A 25,892-nucleotide genomic window follows, 5' to 3' on the forward strand; every position below is an offset into this window, starting at 1 on the left:
GTCTCCAGAAGGTATCAATACTTTCTCTACCTCACGTAGTACATAATTAGTGTTAGACGGAGCCCCATTATTGCGGTAAGTTGTATGTGAGAACTCGGTTACACGGGATCAATTAAATACCAGATGAGCATGTCTAGCAGTGGGGTTTAAACAAAAGACTAGAACACCGATTAAAATGAGCATGTAATAAAAGAAATAGGGGTGTAGAAAAAAATTGGGATGGATTGACTAACGAATATCATTTTTGGTTTGCACAGCGACTTCTTGACGTTGTTTTATGCACCCTCCTCTGCTACCCCTACCTCTATCCTCTCTCTGCCTATCAATCCTCTGAAAGGTTGTGTTCTTTCAGAAAAGCGTACAACCTTTCAGAGGAGGGTACGCACAATTAATGTACGCACCTCTGTGTATAGGGTTTATCTGTAGCTATCATATACATTACACAGTTTAAAAAGTAAACTTCGCTAAATCAGAAGAAAAAGTGTTGACGAGTATTCTGGCCCTTAGATCAATTGCAACGATTGTAATAGAAAGTACCTAGCATAAACCAGAAGATCAATTAATGTCAGATTTAAAGAACATGTAGGTCATGTGAAATGGCAGAGTTGAAAAGTCAAGTTTGACTGAATCAGTTTTAAATAATCGTTACTTTGTAGGGATATACAACTGAAAATTACTTAAAACAGTTAAAGTTACATCTTTAGTATATAAGGCCACTTGTTTTAATCTTCGCCCGAAAATGCTAACATCGTTAGCGAAACAAGTGTCGAGAGTTAAATAAAGAGTTTGGTTAGTGGTAAAACTGTCTCGAAATTTAATTTGAACCACAGAGATGCTAAGTAAAAATTGTATCCTTGTTAAAAAATATATAAATATATTGTTTATAAAAATATAATTGTCTATGCAAAATTGCATTCAATAACCGAAATAGTTTTGTTATAGCGTTACTGATAATATAAAATTCCACGGTATTCTCTAATTTTCAACGCCGGTGTATTTTGAAACAAATTTCCAATGCAAATTTTACATAAATCAATGTAATACCCGCATAGCAAACTGATTTGAAAATGTTACGCTGGCCACTTATTCCCGAAACTGCGGCTGTGTCACCTGACAGCAGACAGTGTTGCCATTATTCCGTCCAATCCGCAATGGTTTGCAATACAACATACGAGTTACATCAAAGACCGATTACTAGTTTCTAGGCCTACCATTGGGACCAAAAATAAATGTTAGTTTCTTTTCCTAATTTTAAGTAACAAGTGTAGAAAACACAAAATTCTACACGACTAGAGATTCTTGTTTCCCAAGCTGTCAAAAGTCAATGGAATTGCTTGACACCGTTCTACGAGTAAAGAATTTTGAATTCCCCACATGTTATAGACTCTTTGAACTACTATTAATTAAACTTTGTTTCAATACATTTATAGAATTCTATTAAAGATAGTAAAATATGCAGGTTATTAACAGTTTACCTAGAACAATCTAGAATCCAGGTAAACTAATAAGCTGTCAAAAGTTCAAGTCCAGTATAAATGTCATGTAATTTTTATTAAAAGCCAGTTAACGATAGCCGATCCCATTATAGGTAATAATATAAAGGAAATCCGTTATTTTGCAGATATTTTAACTTGATAACATAATATGAATAAGTCAATACCTATTTGTCATAAATCGGAAAAAATATACTCGTTTACTATAAGAAAAAAGTATTAAAATTTTACTTAGGTTAAGTGCATGTGGAGAAAAGAGTAAAATTGGAAATGATTTGTCTCCTTCATGGTTAGGATATATAGTTCATACTTGTCTGGTCGTCGATTTTGTCTATATATTTTCAAGAGGACATGCCTTATGGTACAAAGAACTGATTTCCTTTTTTAAGGATTATCTAGATTCAGTAATCTCAATACTTCAGCATAACCTCTTGACTTTTTATTACAAAAATTATATTATAACGATATTGTAAACACCGAGAACCCAGCTGATTCTCTGTCATTCCGGAATGATACAAGTGGTATACCGCACGATATGTCGAAGGTTAGCGGGAATCTTCCGGAACAGTGTTCCGCCGAGTATATATGAAGCCGCATCGCCGATAGTTGGCAGTTATCAGTTCAGTGAGGTTCGGAATATTGGCGCCAGATTTAAATCAGACATAAAAAATTGTAAATAAATACAGTAAAAATAAATATCTCTAATAGTCGTGAGTGATCGTGTTTTCGTAGTGAAGTGTATAATTAAATTAGTTGACTATTTTCCCTGACCCTAATTTTAGCAGGTATATCCTTTCTTACCCTATAAAATACTTATTCAATTGAAATATAGTTTGTTTGCTTATTTCTTAAGTAAACTTTGTGGTTGACTCTGACCATGAAAACTATGACTACAGCATCCATAAAGACCCTACAAGACTTCAAATAATTCGGAGAGTCTGTGAGGATCGAACGCATGACTCGCAGATATAACTTTAATAGCCCTTCGAAGTTGCGTATCCGAGCCAAGAAAAATGGAATGACAGCGACCGTAGAATTACTGGGGATCTGATATAGACAGATTAAAGATCACGGAAACTGGGGTTTTTGAAAAAAAAATAAGACATGAGATATTCCAGCCTTTAGATAATCTTTAGCTTTATATTATTATAATCTTAAGCATTAGTCTTTCCGACCGAATTCTTGTAATACTGGAGATTTGCGAACGAAAATAATTGAAAAGCCTATAATAACAAGCAGTTCGTAATATTATCTAACACCCAGACAATCCGAAGCTTATATGGAACTGCCTACTAAAACCAAAGAAGCTGGGAAATTATAACAATGTACAACTTGTGAGGATACTGGGACACAGTATCGTACTAGAAAACGAGAAAACACATGAACTTGCATAGAATAGGATATGTTAGTCCCATTATTGGACCAGAGCCTGAACAGGGCGTGCCAAAAAGTACCACACATAGAGAAATGTGATCCTAGTTTAAGAGACAATACCAAATTCACTAGACAGAAATGCAACAGTTGAATATGGATAATGTGTTTGCTTTCCATAAACGAAAAAATCGACACAAGTAATCGCAATTAAGAGACACTTCAATTGAATTGATGTATACAAAGGAGACCTGAAGTGTCTTAAGAAAAATGCACTAAATCCAGAAAAAGTAAATAGTACAGCAGCAAAAGATTTGAACAGGCTAGTGCAGGGCAGGCAAGTGCTAGACTGGGTAGAATAGATAGATAATTGGTTGGGCACCACAATAAGTCTATTACAGGTTGAGGTGCAGTCGAGTATAAAAGCCGGAGTAGTCCCAGAAAGGGAAAAAAATTGCTGGCTAGGTCAAATGCCTTTGAAACATCAGTATAAATTTAACTTCTCCAAGCTCCAAGGGATCTGACTAGGCTCTATTATAAACAATCAAGTTGGTAGGACCAGACAAATCAAGGAGCAAACTCTGCTATTGCAGAATAGACAAAAATGTATTCATAAGTGATTTGAAGATGTGTGCAAAGTGTGAAAATGTAACCTAGTATTTAATAGCATTTTGGAAAGTAACCATCAGAGAACGACTTGTTCAATATCAGATATACCTTCTGACCCTGCGCTCTGTTACATCAATTTCAGAAGTATTTATAAAGTCGTCAATGATATAAGATAACCAATGTTAAACCAATCATTATCCAGCTAATGATCATATATTAAAGTAGGAATACCATCCAAGGAATCTTCAATTAGGGTGTCATATTCCTGCTTATTTCATTATTCTATTTAATATTCGATTTAACACTCAATTTTAGACGCACATAAACAGGAAAACAATATAAATATTGCAAATTGTTAGTCATTCCTGGCTTTACCTGAAACTAACTGACATTCAGATATACTTCTTTCTTAAATATGTCACGCGGAAAGTATTGATCCGAGAAAATTCGCTCAAAAATTATTGGTGCATGCCTTTGAGTGGTGTACGGATTGTGGGCCGAGCAAAAGTTCTTTACATAAATCTGTTTATTCGCAAATCGGTTTGAAATATTAAAATACATAGTTCATTTAAATTTAAGGCAAAAATAATATGCAAGTTTCTCTACTTTAGTCCTATAGGCAACTAACATACGAGGTACGTCTAAAAAGTAAGTTTCGTTTCTATTTATATCCGCTGCAGCGCTGCAATCGCAGTTTCGTGCATGCGCGACAGACGCTTTATATCAAGGAGAAGAAACGTGCGCCAGTTTGAGATGGCTGTCAGCCACGTATGCTTTGTTGTGCTTGTTTACAATGTCGGTGTTGATTGAATATCCCGCCGCTTCTGGAATTATATCTGTGATTTGTTTTCTGAATGCTAGGAAAGTGAAACCAATTTTGTGTGCTAGTGTGCTTCATCCTTGTCTAACAGATGTAGCAAGGTAACATCCCCCGATTCATGCATAATAGATCCGTCCAGTGGTGATGTAGATAATGGGGTGCTTGTGTTGGGGACTGTTGCCAATAATAGAACTCAGGCTGATACATTAGTTCAAGGTAAGGCCGATTTTATATTTTTATGATTTTATGTTTTACAAGATAGTCAGTCGATGGGCAACTCTTGGTAATTTTGGTATTAATGATAATACCTAATAAATGCTTGATTTGGTTGGATATCAATGAGAATATTTTATCGCTTATAGTTTTTTTTTTTAGGGTCAATGAGCAACCCTTTTGGCCATTAATTATGGTATTAATGAAAATACCTTAATATTTTCGCTTGATGTCAATGAGAACATCAACATTTTTTAAGTGGTTTAAGAGTCGATGAGTAACTCTTAGTCATTATGTAATGGTTTTAATGAAAATACCTATTTTATTTAGTTGGCATGATGTCAATGAGAATATGAATAAGCCCATAAATGTTTTTAGGGTATCGATGAGAATACCATATTTCATGTAGTTTATTTTGGTTTTATATATTTTAATGTGTAAGGTATCATATGGGACAATAAGAAATGTTTTCTTTTTTCCTTCCAGACGATAAGACTTCATCTCCTCTTCCTTCCACTTCTAATGCCTCTCTCTCTGACGATATTGTGGCAATTTTAGGCCCTAAAGAGTGCGATGCAATTAAATTTGGTCCTAACTTACATGATGATTTAGCAGTGCGTTGGGGCATGCTATTAGCCTCTGGTTTGTCCGATGATGAGAGACAGAAATTATGTGAACGTTACCCACCTCCTGGAAATTTTCCCACATTAGCAGCTCCTAAATTGAACGCAATTATTGGAAAGATTCTATCATCATCAAATCAACAACGAGATAATCGTTTGGCGGCCGTTCAGGAGCAGATTGTTGCAAGTTTGGCTGTTGTTGGTCAAGTTTTTACTTCTGTTTTGTTGAAGGAGGGAGGTAGTAACACGCAACATGTTAAACTACTTAATGACGCCAGTAAGTTATTGCTTGATGTTTTATACCAACAAACGGTGACTCGCAGAGGTTTAGTAGCAGTAAATTTAAACCAAGACTTTAAAGATGTTAATAATAAAAAAATATACCTACTGACGAGTTTTTGTTTGGGGTAGATTTGGAGGAGCGTCTTAGAGCTGCTAAAAATTTAGAGGCCTCGGGGAAAACCCTTAAATTAAAGCCGCCGGTAAAGCCTGTTTATAAAAGGTCTTTAAACTCCAAAGCCCCATCTCGACAGCAACGGGAAACGATTCGTCGAGACGGGAATCGACAGAACCAGTTCCAAGCTGTTCCCAGATTGCAAGTTCAGCAAAGACCTTACGACGAGAATGTGAACATGAACCATCCACAACGCAGGAGGATTTACCGTCGCTGGCAGAACTAAATGATAAGGTTTGTGTTGCTGGCAGATTAAATTTGTTTTATCCAATATGGTACAAATTTTGTCAAGACAAATTAGTTTTAAGTTGGGTTAAAGCTCTTAAGATCCCTTTTATAAGTAAACCAAACCAAAAAAGATTTAAATTGGCCTCATGGTCACTAAAAGAAAAATCATCAATTAGAATTTGTATTAATAAATTACTGGATAACAAAGTAATAAGTAAGGTTGTTAGTTGCAAAAATCAGTATATATCAAGAATTTTTCTAAGGTCAAAAAGTGATGGTTCAAATCGACTAATATTAAATTTAAAAAATGTTAATAAGTATATTTCATGCAGTCATTTTAAGATGGAGGATAATCGTACGATTAAAAATATGATAAAGGCAAACTGTTTTATGTGTAAGATTGATTTAAAAGATGCATATTTTTTAATTTCCGTTCATAAAAAACACAGAGCATTTTTAAGGTTTGAATTTGATGGTAATATTTATGAATATAATTGTATGCCTTTTGGTCTTAATATAGCGCCTTATGTTTTTACGAAGTTAATGGAACCGGTTATAACCTCTCTTAGGATAAAAGGTTTCGCTTCTGTTATTTTTTTGGATGACATATTTCTTTTTGGAAACACCTATTCAGAATGTTTAGAGAATCGTAACATGACATTAAAGCTACTTCTTTCATTAGGTACACCCAACTACGGACGCGGAGGATTGATCTAGGTGGTCGCATGGAAATTTTTTACTTTTGGACTGTGTGAGATAGACGCAAAGCGGAGCTACTACATCTAAAGTCCAGTTCAGAGATCTATTAGAATCTTTGATGTGTCGCAGATGCCGCACTAACTAGTCCGTGCGCCTATGTCATATTTATTGTTGCATGATATATATGTTTAAATGGCAAAATTTTATATTGTCTATCTATGAAATCATTTTAAATATACGTAAAACCCCATGTTTTATACTATTTTTTATTTTTCTTTCGAAAATGTCAATTTTTAAAAAGAAAATAATATCACAAGAAAATAATATCAAAAAATTGACCGCGGACTAAAATCCAAGCATCTTACAAAATATTTCAAACACTTCCAGCACTCACAGACTTGTCACCTCTTTTTAGCCAGTCTATTAAACAAAGATAAAACACCTGCGTTGTGACAATTCCTACTTTAGGCTGTGCAAGTGATTGTGTATCTCTCTCTATCCCACTGAATTTAAGAATTACGGGGCCGTACCCAAATAAATTTTTGGACCGTTTTTGCATTATTTTCGTCGTGTTTTTAAAGAGATCTTTACGGATGGGTCTATCGCCTTTAAAATACTTGTTGGATGGGTCTATCACCTTTAATAGTTGGGAGGGGGGCCATGTGAGGTTATTATTTGATGTGTTTTGCCGGTTATGCTTTTTACACGTTTATGAAAGTAAAGAATTTAGAATTTGGCCTGTATTCCTGTAAATTTTTTGCAGTTTTTACTGTGAGGAACAGTGTTTTTTTATTTGTGTTTATGGATTTGTTTTGTTATTATACCTAAAGACCTTAAAATGTTTCGACCCTGGAAAAATAGGCAGGAAAATTTGGCAAATGAAGAGGAAAGTGTTTGTGCGGGCTTACGGAGGCCGTGGGTGTACAAGAAAGACAATAACATTTGTGATAAAAACAATAAGAGTGATCTGGGCAGTGATTTAGACTTACATAGTTCTGATAGTTCATTTTCTAGTATTGAGGAAGCAAAAAGAAGCAAGGGAAGTAGAAGCTACAGAGGAAATCAAGCAGTTTTAAAAGAACAAATTTATCTAAATATCTATAACAATCTAAGGAATGATACTCAAAAAATAGTGTTTTTAACAGGGGTTTCCTATAGTACAATATGCCTGTAAAAAAAAAGGATTAAAGACAGAATAAAAAGGAAAGATGCAGGACAATCAAAGGGACTTGACATATATATTGGCCAAATTGCTAAGGAAAGGTGTGTATTCTAAATACAAAAACAATGAGGTTCTGACCATAGAGACACCTTATCGGCAAGGGACAAACATTTCTCAGTCTCAACCTTGCGGAGATACCTGATAAAACTTGGATTTAAGCTTAAGATGGTTAACAAAAGAGCTGCTGTAATGGAATTGTCAGGTGGTGTATAGAATATTTGAGGAAAATTAAAAAAATTTAGGAGAAAGAAAGATCCATATATTATTTAGCCGAAACATGATATGATACATTTATGATTGATGTATGATTTCCATTCTCTGGGAAAAAAGTCCCTTTTTTGCCATAGTAAGAAAACCATATTTTTATTAATAAAACAAGTTTAAAATTTTGTTTTTTTACAGCTTACTGCCCCTGTTGTCCTTCAGTGATACAATAAAGACTGCTTCTTCCACCATTCTCTAGAAAAAGCCCTTTTTTGCTATGGTAAGAAAAACATTGTTTTTAATAAGAAAACAAATCTAAAATTTTGTTTTTTACAGCTTACTACCCCTGTTGTCCTTCAGCAACACAATGAAGACTGCTTCTTCCTCCATTCTCTGGAAAAAAGTCCCTTTTTTGCCATAGTAAGAAAATCCTATTTTTATTAATTAAAGAAGTTTAAAGTTTTGTTTTTTTCAGCTTACTGCCCCTGTTTGTCCTTCAGCGACACAATAAAGTATATATAATGTAATGCTTTAGAATCCATATGCTGATGTGCGACATGAAGTTCGAATCCATGGCGGCAACAGAGAAACTGTTTCCTTCCTTAATGGAAGAAACTGCTAAAGAACAATGGCAAAAAAATAGAATTTACAAAATTTGTATTAACTTTTTGGGCCAGATTCAAAAGAGTGGTTAAATTTATAAAAGTATTTAGTATCCTCACTGTAGTTTTAGGATCCAGTATACTTAAAATGTAGTGTTTTGTATAAGATTTTTAGTTTTTAGTATAAGCATTTATTTTTGTTAATTTTTATCTAATCTCTCCTAATATGCATAATAACTAAATACGAGGCAAACAAATTAATAAATACGTTCAGGATGTAAAGTGTGTTTTTTTTTATAAATAAAACTTGTGTCTTTTAAAGGCATAAAGTATAGACAGCCAGATGATTTTTAATGTAAAAGTTTATTTTAGAAAATATACTTCCAATTTTCTGACTACATAATTACTTTTTATCAAAAGAAGTTGGTACTAAATATAGAGATGGGGGGTTTTCATGAGTATATTATTATAATAATATATCATAATATGTATTAATTAAAAAAACTATAATAAAGGACATTGAATATGGCAGCCACAATCCCCATTAATAATCACCACCATGTAAAAATAAATATCAATTTCCAAAAAAAGGAAATATATAAAATTTGAAGACAAACCAAAACATTTTACACTTTTGTGTCAAAAAGTAACTATTTAATACCTTAATCCACAGAATAAATGGGCCTAAGTAATTTGTCACCTACTCTCTCATTAAACTCAAAAATGCTTTATTGTCAATATAAACATAGAAGTTGTAGACAAAGCCAATAGACTGTACATTAAAGGAATAAAAACGAGAAACTAATTTAAAATAAAATAAAATTATATAAAACTTTGAAAAATACTTAAATGCTAATTATTAAAAATTCATCATAGTTTAGGTGCTACATAGTTTAGTACGCCTTACTAGCAAGAAATATTTTCTTCCTTGTACGTAGGCTTTTTTCAGTCTTAAGTTGTCTTATTTCTAGTGGAAGTTTATTAAACAGCTTTCTACCTCCATATATGATAGAGCTACGGACAAGTTCAAAATGAGGAATGGGTAGCCTCAACAAATAGTTTTGTCGCGTATTATAGTGGCTTCCTAAGTGGAGTTCCTGTTTATATTTTCTAAAAACTAAGCAAACTGTTTCCAAAATACAACACAGGGTTAAAATATTATGCCTTACAAAAAGCGGGCGACATGAGTCACGAGGCTTGGCCCCACATAGATATCTAATGGCCCCTTTCTGGAGTACAAACGCTGAACTAAAAAGTGAATTTGAACATGAACCCCAAAAGCAAATTCCATATCGAAGGTGCGACTCGATAATCGCGAAGTATGCAGATCTGACGATGGAGAAATTAAGACCCTTAAATAACCCTTAGGGCGTAGCAGCCTGATGAGACTTTTCTACATACATTCACAATATGGTCTTTAAATTTAAGGAACTTGTCTATGGAAAGACCCAAAAACTTACTGAACGATGGCATGTTGATGGCTTCATTACTTAAACATATATCATTTGTATTACATTTAAGGATATTTGTTTTGGAAACATTAAATGTCAAAAAATTTGCATCACACCAGTCTTTTATTTTTAACAAATCTGCACGTATATTGGCCTCCATTTGAGAAACATCAGAGTCGTGCCAGAGGATGGTGGTATCATCGGCACACCAGTTACCTGCAGTTGTGGCAGATCGTTCACATAAATGAAAAAAATTAAAAGACCAAGTACTGATCCTTGCGGAACACCCACATTTATATTAAGTTCCTTAGACATACCACCATTAAATTTGACAGCCTGGACACGATTTGATAAGTAGGAACGAAACCACTCAAGGGCAGTTCCCCTGAAACCATAGAGCTCCAGTTTCATCAGCAGCACTCTGTGACTCATGCAGTCAAATGTTCTGTTGGAGGAATTATTTATCCTCCTTTGAAAGTAGGTCCACTTAGCCATTCTGATTGAGTTTCTGTAAATCTTGCGGTATTTATTATAATAATTTAAAAATGTTGCATTGTTCATAGCGTATTTCCTAATGTAAAAAAGGAAGCGCATATTTTTCCCAGATACTCGTAAACCCTTAGTATATCAAGGTTTTCTATTTCGTTTCTTAATATTGACAATAGGAAAAGCAGTGTTAAAATTGTTTAATACTATTTGATGAAAGCTATGCAGTGGGTTAACAGTAGTCAATACATTATTCCAACTTGACATATTGCAAAGCAAAGAGACTTGACTTGTTATAAGGGGGATGGCGCTAAAAACTAAACTTATGAAATTAAAATTTTTGGTTAAACTCATTTAACGTACTTAAATCTTATATTTAAATTAAATATTATCTTGCTATCAACTATCCTGAATTTTTAACTTAATAAAACTAGACCCAAAAATCCCGAATAATAAAGTTTTAAATACAAATACATTTTAAGGCCGGACCTGTGCAACTTTTCACGCTTGAGTGGCTGTGACTGAGGTCAGGCATTTAACAAAATAGTACGTGGGCGCATGTAGTCACATTTTACGAATCAAATGTATAAATTCTTAAAAAAATGCTTAAAACATTTATTTATTTAATGAAATGATTAAATATCGCTTAGAATATTACTTTATGACTCTTTCCACATAAAATTTTGCGATTTAAACATGCATGTCGTGTGACAATACAAGCAACACCGGCACACGGACTATTTGCGGTACATCAAAGATTCTAATAGATCTCTGAACTGAACTATACTTATTTATTCGGCGAGGCTTCATATAATTAGGATTAAACATCACTTAGGTAAGTTCGTTTAATCATTTAATAAATATTTTTCCTGTATCTGTAAACAATTTATTTTTATTAAACAAACGAAACTTACTTTCTGGACGTACCTCGTATTATGCGTAAACTATTTAGTCATCTCGCAATAACAATTCGGCAACAGCAAAAGATAAAACATTGACCTTACACACAAAGAAGGTCATCTAAAATTAACACAGGACCGCGTTTTTTTTGCAGCTTTTTGTTTATGTATCCAATGCAAAAATAGTCTGTTTTTGTAGAATTAAACCTCCCATAAAATAAAGGTAAATATATGTAATTTATGTAGATTAAAACGGAATTATTCACATTTAATAAAATTTGTTACTTTTTTTGATTCAATTTTTTTGTAAATATTCATGTAAAAGGCGTTAGATGATGAATTTCGACGTGCTTGGAAGACGAGGTATACATACATCTCTGTAAGTACAGCCCGTCTCATAATTTCATCCTTCTGTATCGATAATAATCACTTCCTTGGTGTCACCCTTGAGAGCCAGTGCAACACAAATTTCTTAGGCATCTGGGTTTCAGGCTGTTCATCTTCCTGGAACTAATTTTTATCTAGTTCTATCTTTTCATCACTATCTTCAATTCCAAAGAAGTATTCATGTACCAACAAGACAGACTCGACCGGGCAATTTCTTTTCATACGCCTGTACTAGAACCAACGATAGCCAGAACTCCTGGCAAGGAAAACAAGACTACCAAATGTTTGTTCTGTATTTAAATTGTTACTTATAAAATACTAATATTAGTTTGTTCCCTTTTTCTAATAAAAGCTAACGGGTTAGCTGTTAAAATTATATTATCTATAGTGCTACTGATTAATTGGTAAATCTACTATATCTTAGAGTAGGCAATTCAAATCGACAGTGCAGTAACTCTGATGAAAAAAAAATACTCAATTTCAATGTACTGCAGTACTGTGAAATGATAGAAACTACTGATAAAAAAGTAATCCCAAAAGTTAATTCTTAGGAGGGAATTAATAAAATTTCAATTGCAAAATGTATTTTAATATAAGACAGAATCTATTGAGCCTCTGAGAGTTCATCAATTAGAAAATCAAAGAAATTTCAAAAGAAATTTTCTTTTAGAAGAAAATTGACTACTAGTCAACCAAACTGTCTTGGCCTCTGAGAGTTGGGTGCGCTGCGCGGTGGCAAGACCGACGGGAGGTCATTTAAAGCGTTGCTTTCGTGGTGTTCACATTGTTTACATCGCAATTTTATAGTCGGTAGATAGATTAAGGGATTGATATATCATGCGTTTTTTCTTATAGAGTTTTCTATTTTAAAATGTCGGTTTGAAACTAAATCAAGAAATAAAGTATTAGGCGGCCAAAGTCGTGAGATAATTAACAATATACGTCAAATACAAATTACAAATTTTATGTAAGCAGAAGCAGTGATTGGAGAAGTTTCTATTCCTCTAAAAAAGTTATGTATTTTTAATGCATTTTTTTATTAAATTAATTTGTACGTTATATGCGACTTTAAGGCTGATATCAAGAAATTTCTAGCCTATCTGTCTAGTTTCTGAGCTCAGTTTTTTTTGGAGATATTTATGTAGGTACCTAATTCTAACGCTTTAGTTAATTTTGTGGTTATTTACATACATTTGAAAAATTGCTTTAATACAACTGCTATCTTAACTAATATAATAAAACTTATAATTTTTGACAGATTTATAAAAACCCTTATTCCTAAGGTTCAAGAACGTGTTGCAGCAGTAACAAGTGTATCGCTTAGAAGTATTCGACGAGTTAAAAAGGAAGCAAAACGAGTTGAAACGGGCCAATCAACATCATTTTCAACTCCCACAAGAACAAAGGAAAACACAAAACTTAAAATTCGCCTTAACGACGCAGATCGAGGAATTTTGCGAAGAACGATCATTAATTACCATTTTACAGAAAAGACGGTTCCGACATTAAAAGCAGTACATAAAAAATTCGTACAAGATACTGGATATCAAGGATGTATTAGAGAGACTTTGCGAAAGAATCTGTGGTCCTTCAAACCCTATAGAGCACATCGGCACAATTAAACAAATATATCCCTCTCTCTACTTAGAGAAGAAGCCAGGGAGAAGTTCGTCCCGAATAGCCATAAGCAGCAAAAATGATTGAAGCACAAAAGACCCTTTCCACACACAGGGCTATAAATCATTATTTTCAGACTACTACCGGGGTGTTCTGCATTACGAAAATACTAGATCCACAGAGAAAATCAAAGACCCACAGAGATTTTCATACATTGCCAGTCCTATGAGCATATATTTTAATAAAAACTCAAAATCACCAAACATTCGGAACCGAGATTTTCCAAATAGGACTCACCTAAGACACACTAGAAATGCTTCACCAACAATTCACAAAATAATAAGAAGCATCAAAAGTCTTGATTTAAAACTTAATACTATACAAAATAAACACACGAAGTACTAGGTAGGACTATGCTTAATAAACCGGGAGGATAATCAGCGAAACGTCAGCATTGGCGACTATACAAGTTGCAACCAAACACAGGAGGGAGTGGTTTTTTATTAAAACTGATAAGTACTCGTACTAAAAAAAGACGATGTGATCTTCCCAAACGATTGTACAAATAGAAGCTGAACAGGAAAGGACTTAGAAAATTCAGAAACATGTGCGTCTTTAGACTCCTGTATGAAGTCCCCTCATAAAGAGGGAATAGGACTGAATAAGGAAGGCCAAACAGAAGTTGGGCAGATTATCCAGAACTAAGACAACCAAAAAGTCTACTCACATTAATTTGGGTAGAAAATAGAAAGAGAGTGGAATACCTATTTTTTGCGCAAGTTCATTAAAGCACAAATATTAAATTAAATAAATTTAATATCCTCTAGAATACGAAAATCCTTTGTTAACTAAATAAACATTTTTGTTGTGTTTTAAAATTCAAATTACAGTTCATTGTCAAGTCTGTATCTAATTTACCTATTTTTGTAAGCAAATTTGGAGATCGGTTCGGCAATTGTTAAAATGAAAAAAAAAACACAAAAAAATCGAAAATGGTTTCTTTCACATAAAGGAAATGGGTTATCTTAGCGTTTTATTCTTATAATTAACGAAAAAACGAAATTTACGAACGAATTAACGAAATGACGTTATTGCACGCTCGTTTAGTGGTGGTGCGACATTTGATGTGGCATGCTATTTTAAAGGCGTTGTACTATATTTTAAACTCAACTTATTAACCTGTTTATTTTGTACCACATTTTGAAATACATTAAGTTAATCGAGAATAATTCTAACCAATATTTTAGAAAAAATTATAGAATAGGATACCAATTCCATTCCAACAAGATCGCAGTTGACATTTACAAGGTGATAAATTAATGATTAATTGAACCTAATCCCAGATATCTATTTATACTTTGCGCATTAGCAGTGGACCATATTAAATACGAAATTAATAAACTCTTAAACTACTAAACTCTTACTAAATTATTTCCTTGTATTTATCATTTACGGTTACGACGTTTCATTTGAATACGCATGAATTGATATAATGTTTACGCTAAACATGACATTGGATATGTACTGAGTGCGTATTTTTATTTATGATAATATATTTGGCTACTACCCACTTCAGTTCAAAAAATATTTAGTAATCGTCTTTGCTTCATATAATGCTTTAATCATATAATAAAATGTTTACTACCAAAAATCGTTTGTTGTCGTTTCAAATCAAAACAAAAAACGAGACAGCCTAAGAGGTATTCCATTTGCTCCTCGACAACATTGGGTATAACTAACCTTAAGGCAGTTTTCCAATGCAGCTAAGTATTGATATACAGTGCGAGTCTGTAACTTGGAATAAATTCGATAATAAACAAATGGGAGCGTGTTCGGAAAAACGCTCGGACACGTTAATTGAGATTGTAAGTTAAGTAACATTTTGATGTATCACATGCCATAAAGTCGAAATTATACCCATTTGTAGTTACGTCATCCAGGTGAGAAAAAACTTATGGTGTAGATATTTTTGCCAATTAGGTTAGAAACTTTACCATCGCCTTCAGAAATTAACAAATGATTTATTTTAGCAGCATATTGTTATATTTTTATATTCGTGTATATACTTTCATTCCCAAAAAATTTTAAAAAATCTTGTAGTATTTATTGTATTATGAACAAACTTAACAGTTAACAAATATTATTATAATTAATCATAAATAATGGGACATAAACAACAAGTCCGAAACGGAATTGCACTTCAAATTGAGAATGTGATAGAGCGAGCCGCAGATGCAACAAAATTGAGCACAACAACGATCGCAAATATAAAGAAGAATGGGATAAAATCAGGATTACGCTGCTCATATATTTTCCAAGTAAAAGACCGCAAAACCAAATCTACAACATATTTGAAAAGTAGAATTCGACGAGCAGAGTAGACGTAACAAAACCGAGCTTACAAAAATTGTGAATAATGGTATAAAATTATTTTAACTCACTGGGAAAAATTTAAATACTGACAATTTAATTTACTTGTTCATGAAAAAAAATGCTGCTTGAAGGAATATGTTAACACATTAAAATGAAAATAGGTTCCAAAAAATAAAACATACAAACTCAAAAAAAACACGCCATATTGCATTACCAAGTTAATGAAATTGCAACGATATGATTAAATACTTAAACGACAATCATAAAATAAAATTTGCTAGAACAAAAAAAGCTTAATCAATCTCGTCAGTATTGTCAGAGTTAGAACTGAAATCAGAGATATTGTCTTCGTCATCGTCCTCTTCGTCAAACGTAATCACAAGTGGCAGAATGTCATAGGCATCACACACTTGTATTGCCTCCCAAGCCTTTTCAATTACCTTTTCTGTATGAAAAACATATTTTTGCCAATGATCTATAGAAATTTCGTTTATTACCCTTTCCCATGTAGTCAGAACTTCTGAAGGTGACCCCTTAAAATTGGAAATATATTGATCATATTTTCGTTTACATTCCGACCATACCATTTCAATTGCATTAAACTGGCAATGATATGCTGGCAGTCGCAAAATTTTGTGTCCTAAAGGTTTAACATATTCATCAAGAAAGTACTTTTTTTCACTAGGGCAGTGTCTGCGTGCAGTACTCCATATTTTATCTTTCATGGCTTTTTCTGGAAAGCCAATTTTTTTTTTCTTCAACCATTTGGTCAGTCTCTGCTTTGTCCAAGATTTTCTCGGGATTTCTTCTAATAAACCAGAATGGTAACTTGCATTGTCCATGATTATAAATGACTTTGGGGGAAGATTTGGAACCAGCTGAGTTTTAAACCAGTTTTCGAAGTTTTTCCTGTTCATATTGTCATGATAATCTCCCGTCTTTAATCCACTCTTGAATATTAAATTTGCACCCTTGATGAAGCCATCTTTGGTTCCGGCGTGGACCACGATATAACGATGACCTTAAAAATAAAAGATAATTCAATTCTCTTCTTTTAGAAATCATTCTTCCAGAACATAAATTTAATATAATTAATAAGTAATGTTCCATGCACATACGAGTTGTGTATGGAGTTAAATTCCTCCATTGTCTTATATTGTCTTAGAGAGAAATTATATGAAACTATGAAACAGATGACATTATGAATTTAAAGGGCCCTTACAAGGGCAATATTTTTATTCAAAAAAAAAATCTAAAAAGATAACCAGATAATTTTTACCTTCACTATTTTTCCTTGAATCCGTGTGCTTGGTGTCATCTTGCCAGCTACTACGAAATGATCCCTTGCTAAAAATCCACGTCTCGTCAATGAAAACTGGAGTAAAACCTTCCGGACCTACATTTCTATTTTTGATATACTTCCTTAAAAAATTGATTCTTTTATGAACAATATTTGGCAAGTCCATCAAAAATTTTCTGTTATTTGATTTTTTCCACTTGAAGCCTATACTATTGATCCATCTTCTTAAGGAGTCAATAGAAAACTCAAAATATTCAATTTCTTCCCTGAACTTTTCTCTTATTGTTGCCAATATTACATATTCTTTTCTGGCATACATAGAATAAATTGTGTCCCGAATTCTATGTTTCAAATATGTTGTAATTTTGGTTATTGCTGTCTTTTGCTTGGAATATATACGGGCTGCGCAATCCTGATCTGATTTTATCCCATTCTTCTTTATATTTGCGATCGTTGTTGTGCTCAATTTTGTTGCATCTGCGGCTCGCTGTATCACATTCTCAATTTGAAGTGCAATTCCGTTTCGGACTTGTTCCTTTTCCAGTTGAAAAAAAGCCAACATATTTAAAATCATCAGCTGCGATTGTTCATTATACTTATTATGTCTTTTTTTAGGCATTACCTAACACTTTTCGAAATAACTTTCAAGAACAAGTTGACAAACCAATATTTTTGATTGATAGTGACGGATATTTCACATAACCTAGTATATAAAAGATGAATTATCATCAGACACCAATTTTTTTCAAAAGTTTGTTGTCGCCGCTGTTTGGAATATGCTAAACAAAGATAAACAAAAATGACGTCATTACAAATGGGTATAATTTCGACTTTACCTTTATTCGATTGTTTTTAGGATACAGGGCGTTAAAGAAAACGTATTTCATAAACTTAAAGAGGGCTCTTTTAAACCTTTTTCTTTAATAAGTGTTCAAAATTTAAACTATTTACTATTTGGCAATGCCCTAAACGTACTACAAATTCATTTTGAATGTTTCCTATGCATTCTGGAGAAATGTTGCGACACTCTTGCCTTATTCTAGTTTTCAACTGCTCAATATTTGCCGGCTTGGTCACATAAACTTTGGATTTCAAATATCCCCTTAGGAAAAAATGCAGCGGAGTCAAATCGGGCGATCATTCAAAAAGTCCTCTCCTGCCAATCCATCTCCCTGGAAAAATAGTATCCAGATAGTTTCGAACAGGTCTTGCAAAATGAGGAGGCGCACCATCTTATAATTTGAAAAAAATTGAAATAATAAATAATGGAAATAATAACACTAATGATGAATTTGTCAATTTTTTTAAACAACACAGAATTTCTACTTGTGAATTTGAATTTAATTTGATTACTCGGGACGTGGTTACTGAAGTTCTACAAAATATAAAAAGCAAAGGAAATAAAATAAAAGGAAGCAGGCTAATATCATTTCTTTGCCCAAAATAAAAAACCCCACTGAATTTAATATACTTCGTTCTGTAAGTGTTATGGAACAACAAAATCTGAATTACTTAAATTTTAATAATTTGATACCAGAATATCAGTCTGGTTTTCGTAAAGGTTACAGCTGTACTACTGCACTAACTCAAGTAACTGACGATATTTTGTATGCTCTGGATAATAACCTAGCCACCGTGGTGGTTCTTTTAGATTTTCCCATGGCTTTTGATTTGGTAAATCACAAAATTCTTTTAGCATTACTACATTATTTAGGCTTTTGCGACTCGGCCGTTTCTTTAATATGTTCTTATCTGTCTAACCGAAAATAAAGGGTAACATTAAATGGCAAAATTTCGAAAGCCCTGAATGTGATTATTAACGTTCTCCAAGGTAGTATTTTTGACCCATTGCTCTATACACTTTGTACATCACAGATTACAAAAATAATAAAATATTGTAAACGCCATAACTACGCTGATTACACTCTGACGCTGATTACACACTGATGTTGCTCAAACCAATCAAAAAATTAATACTGATCTTAGCACCTTACTGGCGGAAATTGAAAAGCTACATTTAAAAATTAACTCTGCTAAATCAACAGCTATTCTTTTCTGTAGTGATAGCCACAGAGCTGCTTTTGAGTAATTTAAAAATTCAACTTAATAACGATGAAATTATCTCTAAAAACAATGCCAAGAAAAGCAACACCTTCGTCCTCATGCAGAAAAATTTAGAAAGATATTGGTGTGTCAAAAACTAATGCTCAAAGGATCCTAAAAAAATACGAGTATCATCCGTATAAATTTAGTATTGTGCAACAGTTGCATCCTGGCGATGCTGAGCGCCGAACACTGTTTTGCCGGTGGTATCTACAACAAATCGAAGCTAATGATTTGTTCGGCAGACTTGTTATTTGGTCAGATGAATGTTTTTTTTTCAAGTGCGGACATTTTGAATAGTCACAATACCAGGAATTGGAAAACAGAAAAACAGCATTTATTGTCCGAAAGAGCACAACAGGGACGTTTTGGAGTTGGGGTGTCTTGTTTTATTTTGGGCAGAAAAATAGTTTATCGGATTTTTGAAGGAGGTCTTACAGCATGTAGATACCTAGAAATCCTTGAGGAATTATTCCTGAACTGCTAGAAAATATTCCGCTAGAACAATATAATGCAGTTTACTTACAACAAGATGGTTCTCCTAGTCATAATTCAAGGCTAGTAAGGGAATTTCTTGAGAATAATTTTCCGCAAAGGTACCAACGGACCTGTAAGATGGCTCCCACAATCTCCAGATCTTTCAATTTTGGATTTTTTTTATGGGGGTATGTACAAAATGAAGTGTATAAAACAGGTTATGATGGAATTGCCGAACTTCGAGAGGCAATTAATTTAGCCTTTCAAAATCTGCGAAGGAGACCAATGTTTCTATTAAATGCCATTGAAAGAATCACAAAAATGTGCCAATTTTGCATTCGAGAGAATGGTCATCATTTTGAACATTACCTTTAATATTTTTTTTTCTTTTTGTTAAATACAGTTGAGTTTTTTGTTTTGTATGTTTTGTTGCTTTATGCTACAAAACAAGCTTATGTTGTAAAAATTGGAGCTATCTGTTGCAGTGTATTTTTTTAATAATATGGTTTTGTCTCAATAGGTATATTTTGATTGCATCCAATGTATTTGCAATGAATCTAATTCTTTGTTAGTGATTTGTGTAAGTTTTATCTTTGTTATTGTTATTCATGGCATACTAATAAATTTATGTCCTTAATTTTAGAAAATTGTCATTTATTTGTATGTTTCTTAAAAACAAGTGCATACCATTATATATTTTTGAAAAGTTAAAAAGAAGACAAATTTATTAGTGCATATATATATACAGGGTGTTCCATTAAAAAAACATAAATTTGGCTTATAACACAAAAACAGTAAATATTTAAAAAAAAAATTATCTACGCCACTGCATTCTACGGAAAAAAATCTATAAAACTGTTTTTTTACATATTCGATAAGTTAAAGAATAACCGAAATACAAGGGGGGTCCCAAAATGTCGAATTTTCAAAAATGGCCTATATCTTAAAAACTAAGAGGGCTTTGGAATTTTTGTTAACGGCATCGTTAATTTCACGAAAAAGTAGCACACTGTCGCGAAAACCGCATCACGCTAACGTTAAAAATAACGGAGATACCCCGCAAAAGTACCCAAAATGGGACACCCTGTACTTTATTTCATTTTATTTATTTAAATTTTTAGAATGCTTAAGTTCGTTGAAATCAATAATTTGTTGATACGTAAACTGCGATACGTTTCCTTATTTTTCAATTTCAGTTAAATCTGGTACAAGTGCAATTTCGTAAAAAAAAATCCAGTAAATTAATTTATCGTTTTAAAATAATCTAAACAATTCGGTCATCTGTTTTAATATCTTTGTTTTCCCCAAAAAACGTTATCTATAAACGCTTATAAAAACCACTCTACTTTCAATTGTATGTCGTTGAAACAAAAGCAAGTTAGCCCACCTACCCGTTTGCTCGCAGTCGACCATGCGTATTATTCATACAACCCGTTTGACAAAATAGTAAACATAACGTTTAGCAATACAGAGAACAAGGTCATTTACACGAGCCTGAGATAATCACATCGTATAGACGAAAATAGATAGGTATACGAAAGCATTTTAATCGGGCCGATATATAAAACAGCCACACAACATTTATTTTAGATGGTAAACACATCTATGCAATCTTAAAAATAGAAGATTTGTATTATATTTATAGTTTAAAAATAAAAATAGGAATAGGATTTTTAAATTGAATATACAGGGTGATTCAAAAGTAAGCGGCATCTTTTCAGGGGCGTAATCCTTGTATGAAAATAAGGCAAAAAGTTCATATTAATATGGGTCCGAAATTGCTTCCTAAGGGAGCTACGCCCCTTTGAATAGGACCCCTTGAAGACAATTTTTTCTCTATAACTTTAAAACCCTTCAGAATTAAATTTTGAAAATTGGTGTACTGCATAAACATTTCGTTGTGAATAAGATTCTAAATTCAAATTTTTTAAATTTTATTCACATGTAAGGGTAAAACATCCCTTTTTCTTTTACTCTTTAGGTTATTGTGATTTTGGTTGAAAATTATAAAATTTTAGAGTCTTATACGTAAAAAAGGTACTCTTAGTTCAATTCGATAGAGCGTACCATTTACGAGAAAAGCGACTTTGAAAATGTTCTGATTGCGTATGTTTATTGATGAAAATTAATTCGCATTACGATCGACAAAAAAGACACTTTTTACTCACATTTTATTTAACAATTTATAGAAAGTGTTCAAAATTATTACCATTCGCGTCACGGCAAGCTCTTAATCTTTTTATTAGATTATGGTGCACACGTGGTAGAATTCTTGGATTGTTTTTAATTGTCTGAAATCCTTCCTCTATTCTTTGCCTGAGAATATCAATATTGGGTATAGGGCAGGAATAAACTAGTTGTTTTAGGTGTCCACATAAATAAAAATCAAGGGGGTTTAGGTCAGGAGACCGTGGTGGCCATGGCACTGGACCTCCACGACCTATCCAGCGGTTTTGATAGGCATTATTTAAATGTTCTCTAGCGAGAATGCTAAAATGTGGGGGAGCACCATCGTGTATAAACCATATTTGTGCTCGTAATTGAAGTGGTAGATTTTCTAATATTTGTGGTAATTCATTCTGTAAAAAATTGTGTAAATTTGTCCATTAAGTCGTTGCGGCATAAATACAGGTCCTTTTAAATGCCCATAGATTATTCCCGCCCACACATTTAAACTAAACTGCTGCTGATGTGCCTTCTGTACCGTAGCATCGGGATTCTCATCCGTCCATAGGTGGTTGTTGTGGAAATTGAAAATTTCGTTTCTTGTGAAGCCGGCCTCGTCAGTAAATAAAATTTTCTTCTCAAAATTTTCAAAAGCAACGCGGCCAATTACAGAAGTGTACACGAGGAAGGAAATCTCGCTCTTCCAAAGCCTGAACTCGTTGAATATGATAAGGGTAGAGTAACATATCGTGCAAAATTCTCCATACGGTTGACTGAGAGGACCCTTCTTGATTTGCGATGATGCGAGTGCTCAAAGATGGATCTTCTTTAATACGATCTAGCACGCGTTCTTCTAATACTAGGGTTCTGGCATTTCTTGGTCGCCCAACAACTTCCTGTCTTTGAAATGTTCCTTAAGCAAAATTTAAGTAGATATTATGCGATATTACTCACATTTTTGAATTTACCTGTTTCCCTTAAATTACGATCTACTCTTGCGAAAACCGTACGGTGTGGCACTCGTCGATTAGAAAATGCCTCATGATACAATCGTCTTGCTTCAACACAATTACCAAATGCTCTTCCAAACATAATGTGAATATCAGCTTGTTCTTGATACGTAAAATCCATGTTTGCTTTTTAAACTTAGAAACACAAAGTACCATAAAGGCAATGCCCTTCTTATTAATAATAAATAGTAATTTGTAAAACACTCTATGAAACTAATTTTACTTTGACAAAGTAAATTGTATTTTACAATGACATTTATCAGACATTTAAATGCCAAAAACCAAAAAACAACCGCAAACTTCGTTTTAAATGCGTATCCAGTAATTTTATTATGTATTAAACATACGCAATCAGAAAATTTTCAAAGTCGATTTTCTCGTAAATGGTACGCTCTATCGAATTGAACTAAGAGTACCTTTTTTACGTATAAGACTCTAAAATTTTATAATTTTCAAACAAAATCACAATAACCTAAAGAGTAAAAGAAAAAGGGATGTTTTACCCTTACCAACCCCCGCATGTGAATAACATTTAAAAAATTTGAATTTAGAATCTTATTCACAACGAAATGTTTATGTAGTACACCAATTTTCAAAATTTAATTCTAAACGGTTTTAAAGTTATAGAGAAAAAATTGTCTTCAAGGGGTCCTATTCAAAGGGGCGTAGCTCCCTGAGGAAGCAATTTCGAACCCATATTAATATGAACTTTTTGCCTTATTTTCATACAAGGATTACGCCCCTGAAAGGATGCCGCTTACTTTTGAATCACCCTGTATAGACCAAAAATCAGCCTATTTTTTTATAGAAAAACATCATTCTTGTTTACTACTGTTGAACTATCTGTAATCGATAGGATTGAAACTTGGAACAAGTGAAGTTTAAGTTAACAGACTTTAAAAAATCCCATTATTTTGCAAAAAAATTTGCGAGAAACCTATTTTTTGAGGAAATTATTTTGTGTCACTGTCAGATATTTGTCTACCCTGTCTTTGAAGGGTAAAGGTAATGAAGGTTACGAGGTGCAGAAAAAGCAAACTTTTTCATCAGAAAAACGTATTTTAAATAGGTTCCTCGCAAATTTTTTTGCAAAATAATGGGATTTGTTAAAGTCTGTTAACTTAAACTTCACTTGTTCCAAGTTTCAATCCTATCGATTAAATAGAACAGGTTCTGACATGGGGTTGAAAATATTACACGTAAAACCCTATGACCCGAGATAAAAAAAATGCACTGTACACTCAGAAAAATTTGATAGGTTGATTCAAACAAAAAATATTGTTAAGTAACAAAGCCGCTTTTTTTGTAAAAAAAACTACTATATTGTTTATTTTAACTAAAGGGTAATAGTTAATGTAATCATAAAAAAATTGTTACCATACAAAATTAATTTATCTAATAATTTAGATAATTTTAACTTAAGTTTGGTTGCCTAACAACCTTTTCGTTATTAAAAAAGTTATTTTAACTATTTCTTTATTTCTTTTCCCACCGTTTAGTAAAATTTTGTTAATTCAAACAAAAAAATGTTTAATTTATTTTTAACTATTATTTTATAATATATTTAACCCACATTCTTTGTTAAACTACTAATATATAGAAAATTAACACAATTTTTTGTTAAATCAGCCCACCAATTTATTTGGATAAACCAAATTATTGTTTGCAATAATATTTAATAAGTTAATTTTACTTATTAGGAATAGGTATTTTAACAATAAGAAATTGCCAACTGTCTAATAAAATTTACTTAAGAAATAGTATAATTTAACAATAGTTGGGTTACATAACCATGCTTTTTTGTTAATTGAAACTAAAAAATGTTCAATTTTAATTTTACCTATTCCGACGTGGTAAATTGAACCCACTTTATTTGTAAAGCACTTGGATCATCCACAATATTGTTTCAAATAACTATATTAATTGATTGATTTTACCACTTATTCCAGGTAAATTTACAACGTTTTTCGGTATACCTGGAAATATAAGTAGCACACGATACATATTCTTTGCTTGTGGCCCATTTCATTCTTTTCCACAATACGGCTCGCGTTGCACGTTGATAAATTTGCGCGCCAAATAATAGAAATAGGAAATAATTTTCTTCATTTTGTATTATACACTCAGTGTTTTGTGAGTTATTTTTTATATTTTATAAGAGTGAGTAAACAATTGGTGTAGTAAAGATGGATGATGATTTTTCAGTAAGATATACAAATCAGTTTGTAAATTCTCTACTCAATTCAACTAAAGACAACGAAGACGAAGGTGGTCCCAATTTTTCCATTATTACCAATTTCATTTTTAAAGTATATCCACTTATTCCTGGTGCAATACTTATGGATCTGGTGTTTTGTTAATTTTCCAGTAACTAGGTTAATACATTTTCCACTTTTGTATTCGTATATTGTTATAGCTTCTTGCTATGAATTAATGAATATTAACATTTAAATTTTGCGATAGATTATTAAATAAAATCAGCCAGTCAGTGATGAGCCAGAATTAGAGTATAAATCTAAGCATATCACTAAATCTACTTTAAAAGAAATGCCCTATTATGAAAGAATACAAAATTTGGATTTATTTAACGATGCAATTGTAAGCTCAGAATCGTTCATTTTTCTTATGGAAGTAAAATATAAAAATACGCTGTATAAAGTAATTTTTTTTACTTTCAAAGTCATTAAAATTTTATGAGATTGTTCATATAGCTGTGGAAATTAAAGAAAATTTGAAAAATTGTTATCTTATTTATGTTGAGCATAAAATTAGTAAAATCGACAATCACTTTCAATCTTATAAAGTATTAAATAAAACCAACAATTTTTTTATATTTTCAACACAGCTTCATGAATTTCACTACGCTCCTATTCACGTATATAAATCACCAAATGGTTTTGAATATATAAGGCCAAAAAGCTTATAATTGATAATTGGTTATAAAAATAATGTAACAGATATAAAACAAAATTGGTATAATCATCATAGGTGTAAAAGCAAAAAAAAATTAAATTTATTATTTTTTTAAATTGCCTTTAAGTATATTTTAAATAAAGATAATTTTAAAAATATTTTTAAAGTTGAC

At 32.5% G+C, this 25,892-nt stretch overlaps 2 protein-coding genes across 5 annotated transcripts in view; both read right to left on the minus strand.

Moving 5' to 3' along the window:
- The window catches only part of LOC126746095 (retinal guanylyl cyclase 2-like), a 407,445-nt gene that overhangs the window by 324,952 nt on the left and 56,601 nt on the right, over positions 1-25,892 (minus strand). The gene's annotated exons all lie outside the window — the stretch shown is intronic.
- Positions 15,579-18,797, minus strand: LOC126746099 (uncharacterized). The gene is made up of 2 exons (XM_050454210.1): positions 17,031-18,797; positions 15,579-16,772 (listed from the first exon to the last, which is right to left on the minus strand). Exons 1-2 carry the CDS (start codon positions 17,668-17,670, stop codon positions 16,045-16,047), a joined length of 1,368 nt encoding a protein of 455 aa, XP_050310167.1. The 5' UTR covers positions 17,671-18,797; the 3' UTR covers positions 15,579-16,044.

This window comes from Anthonomus grandis, chromosome 17 (assembly GCF_022605725.1).
Source record: "Anthonomus grandis grandis chromosome 17, icAntGran1.3, whole genome shotgun sequence".
NCBI lineage: Eukaryota > Metazoa > Arthropoda > Insecta > Coleoptera > Curculionidae > Anthonomus > Anthonomus grandis.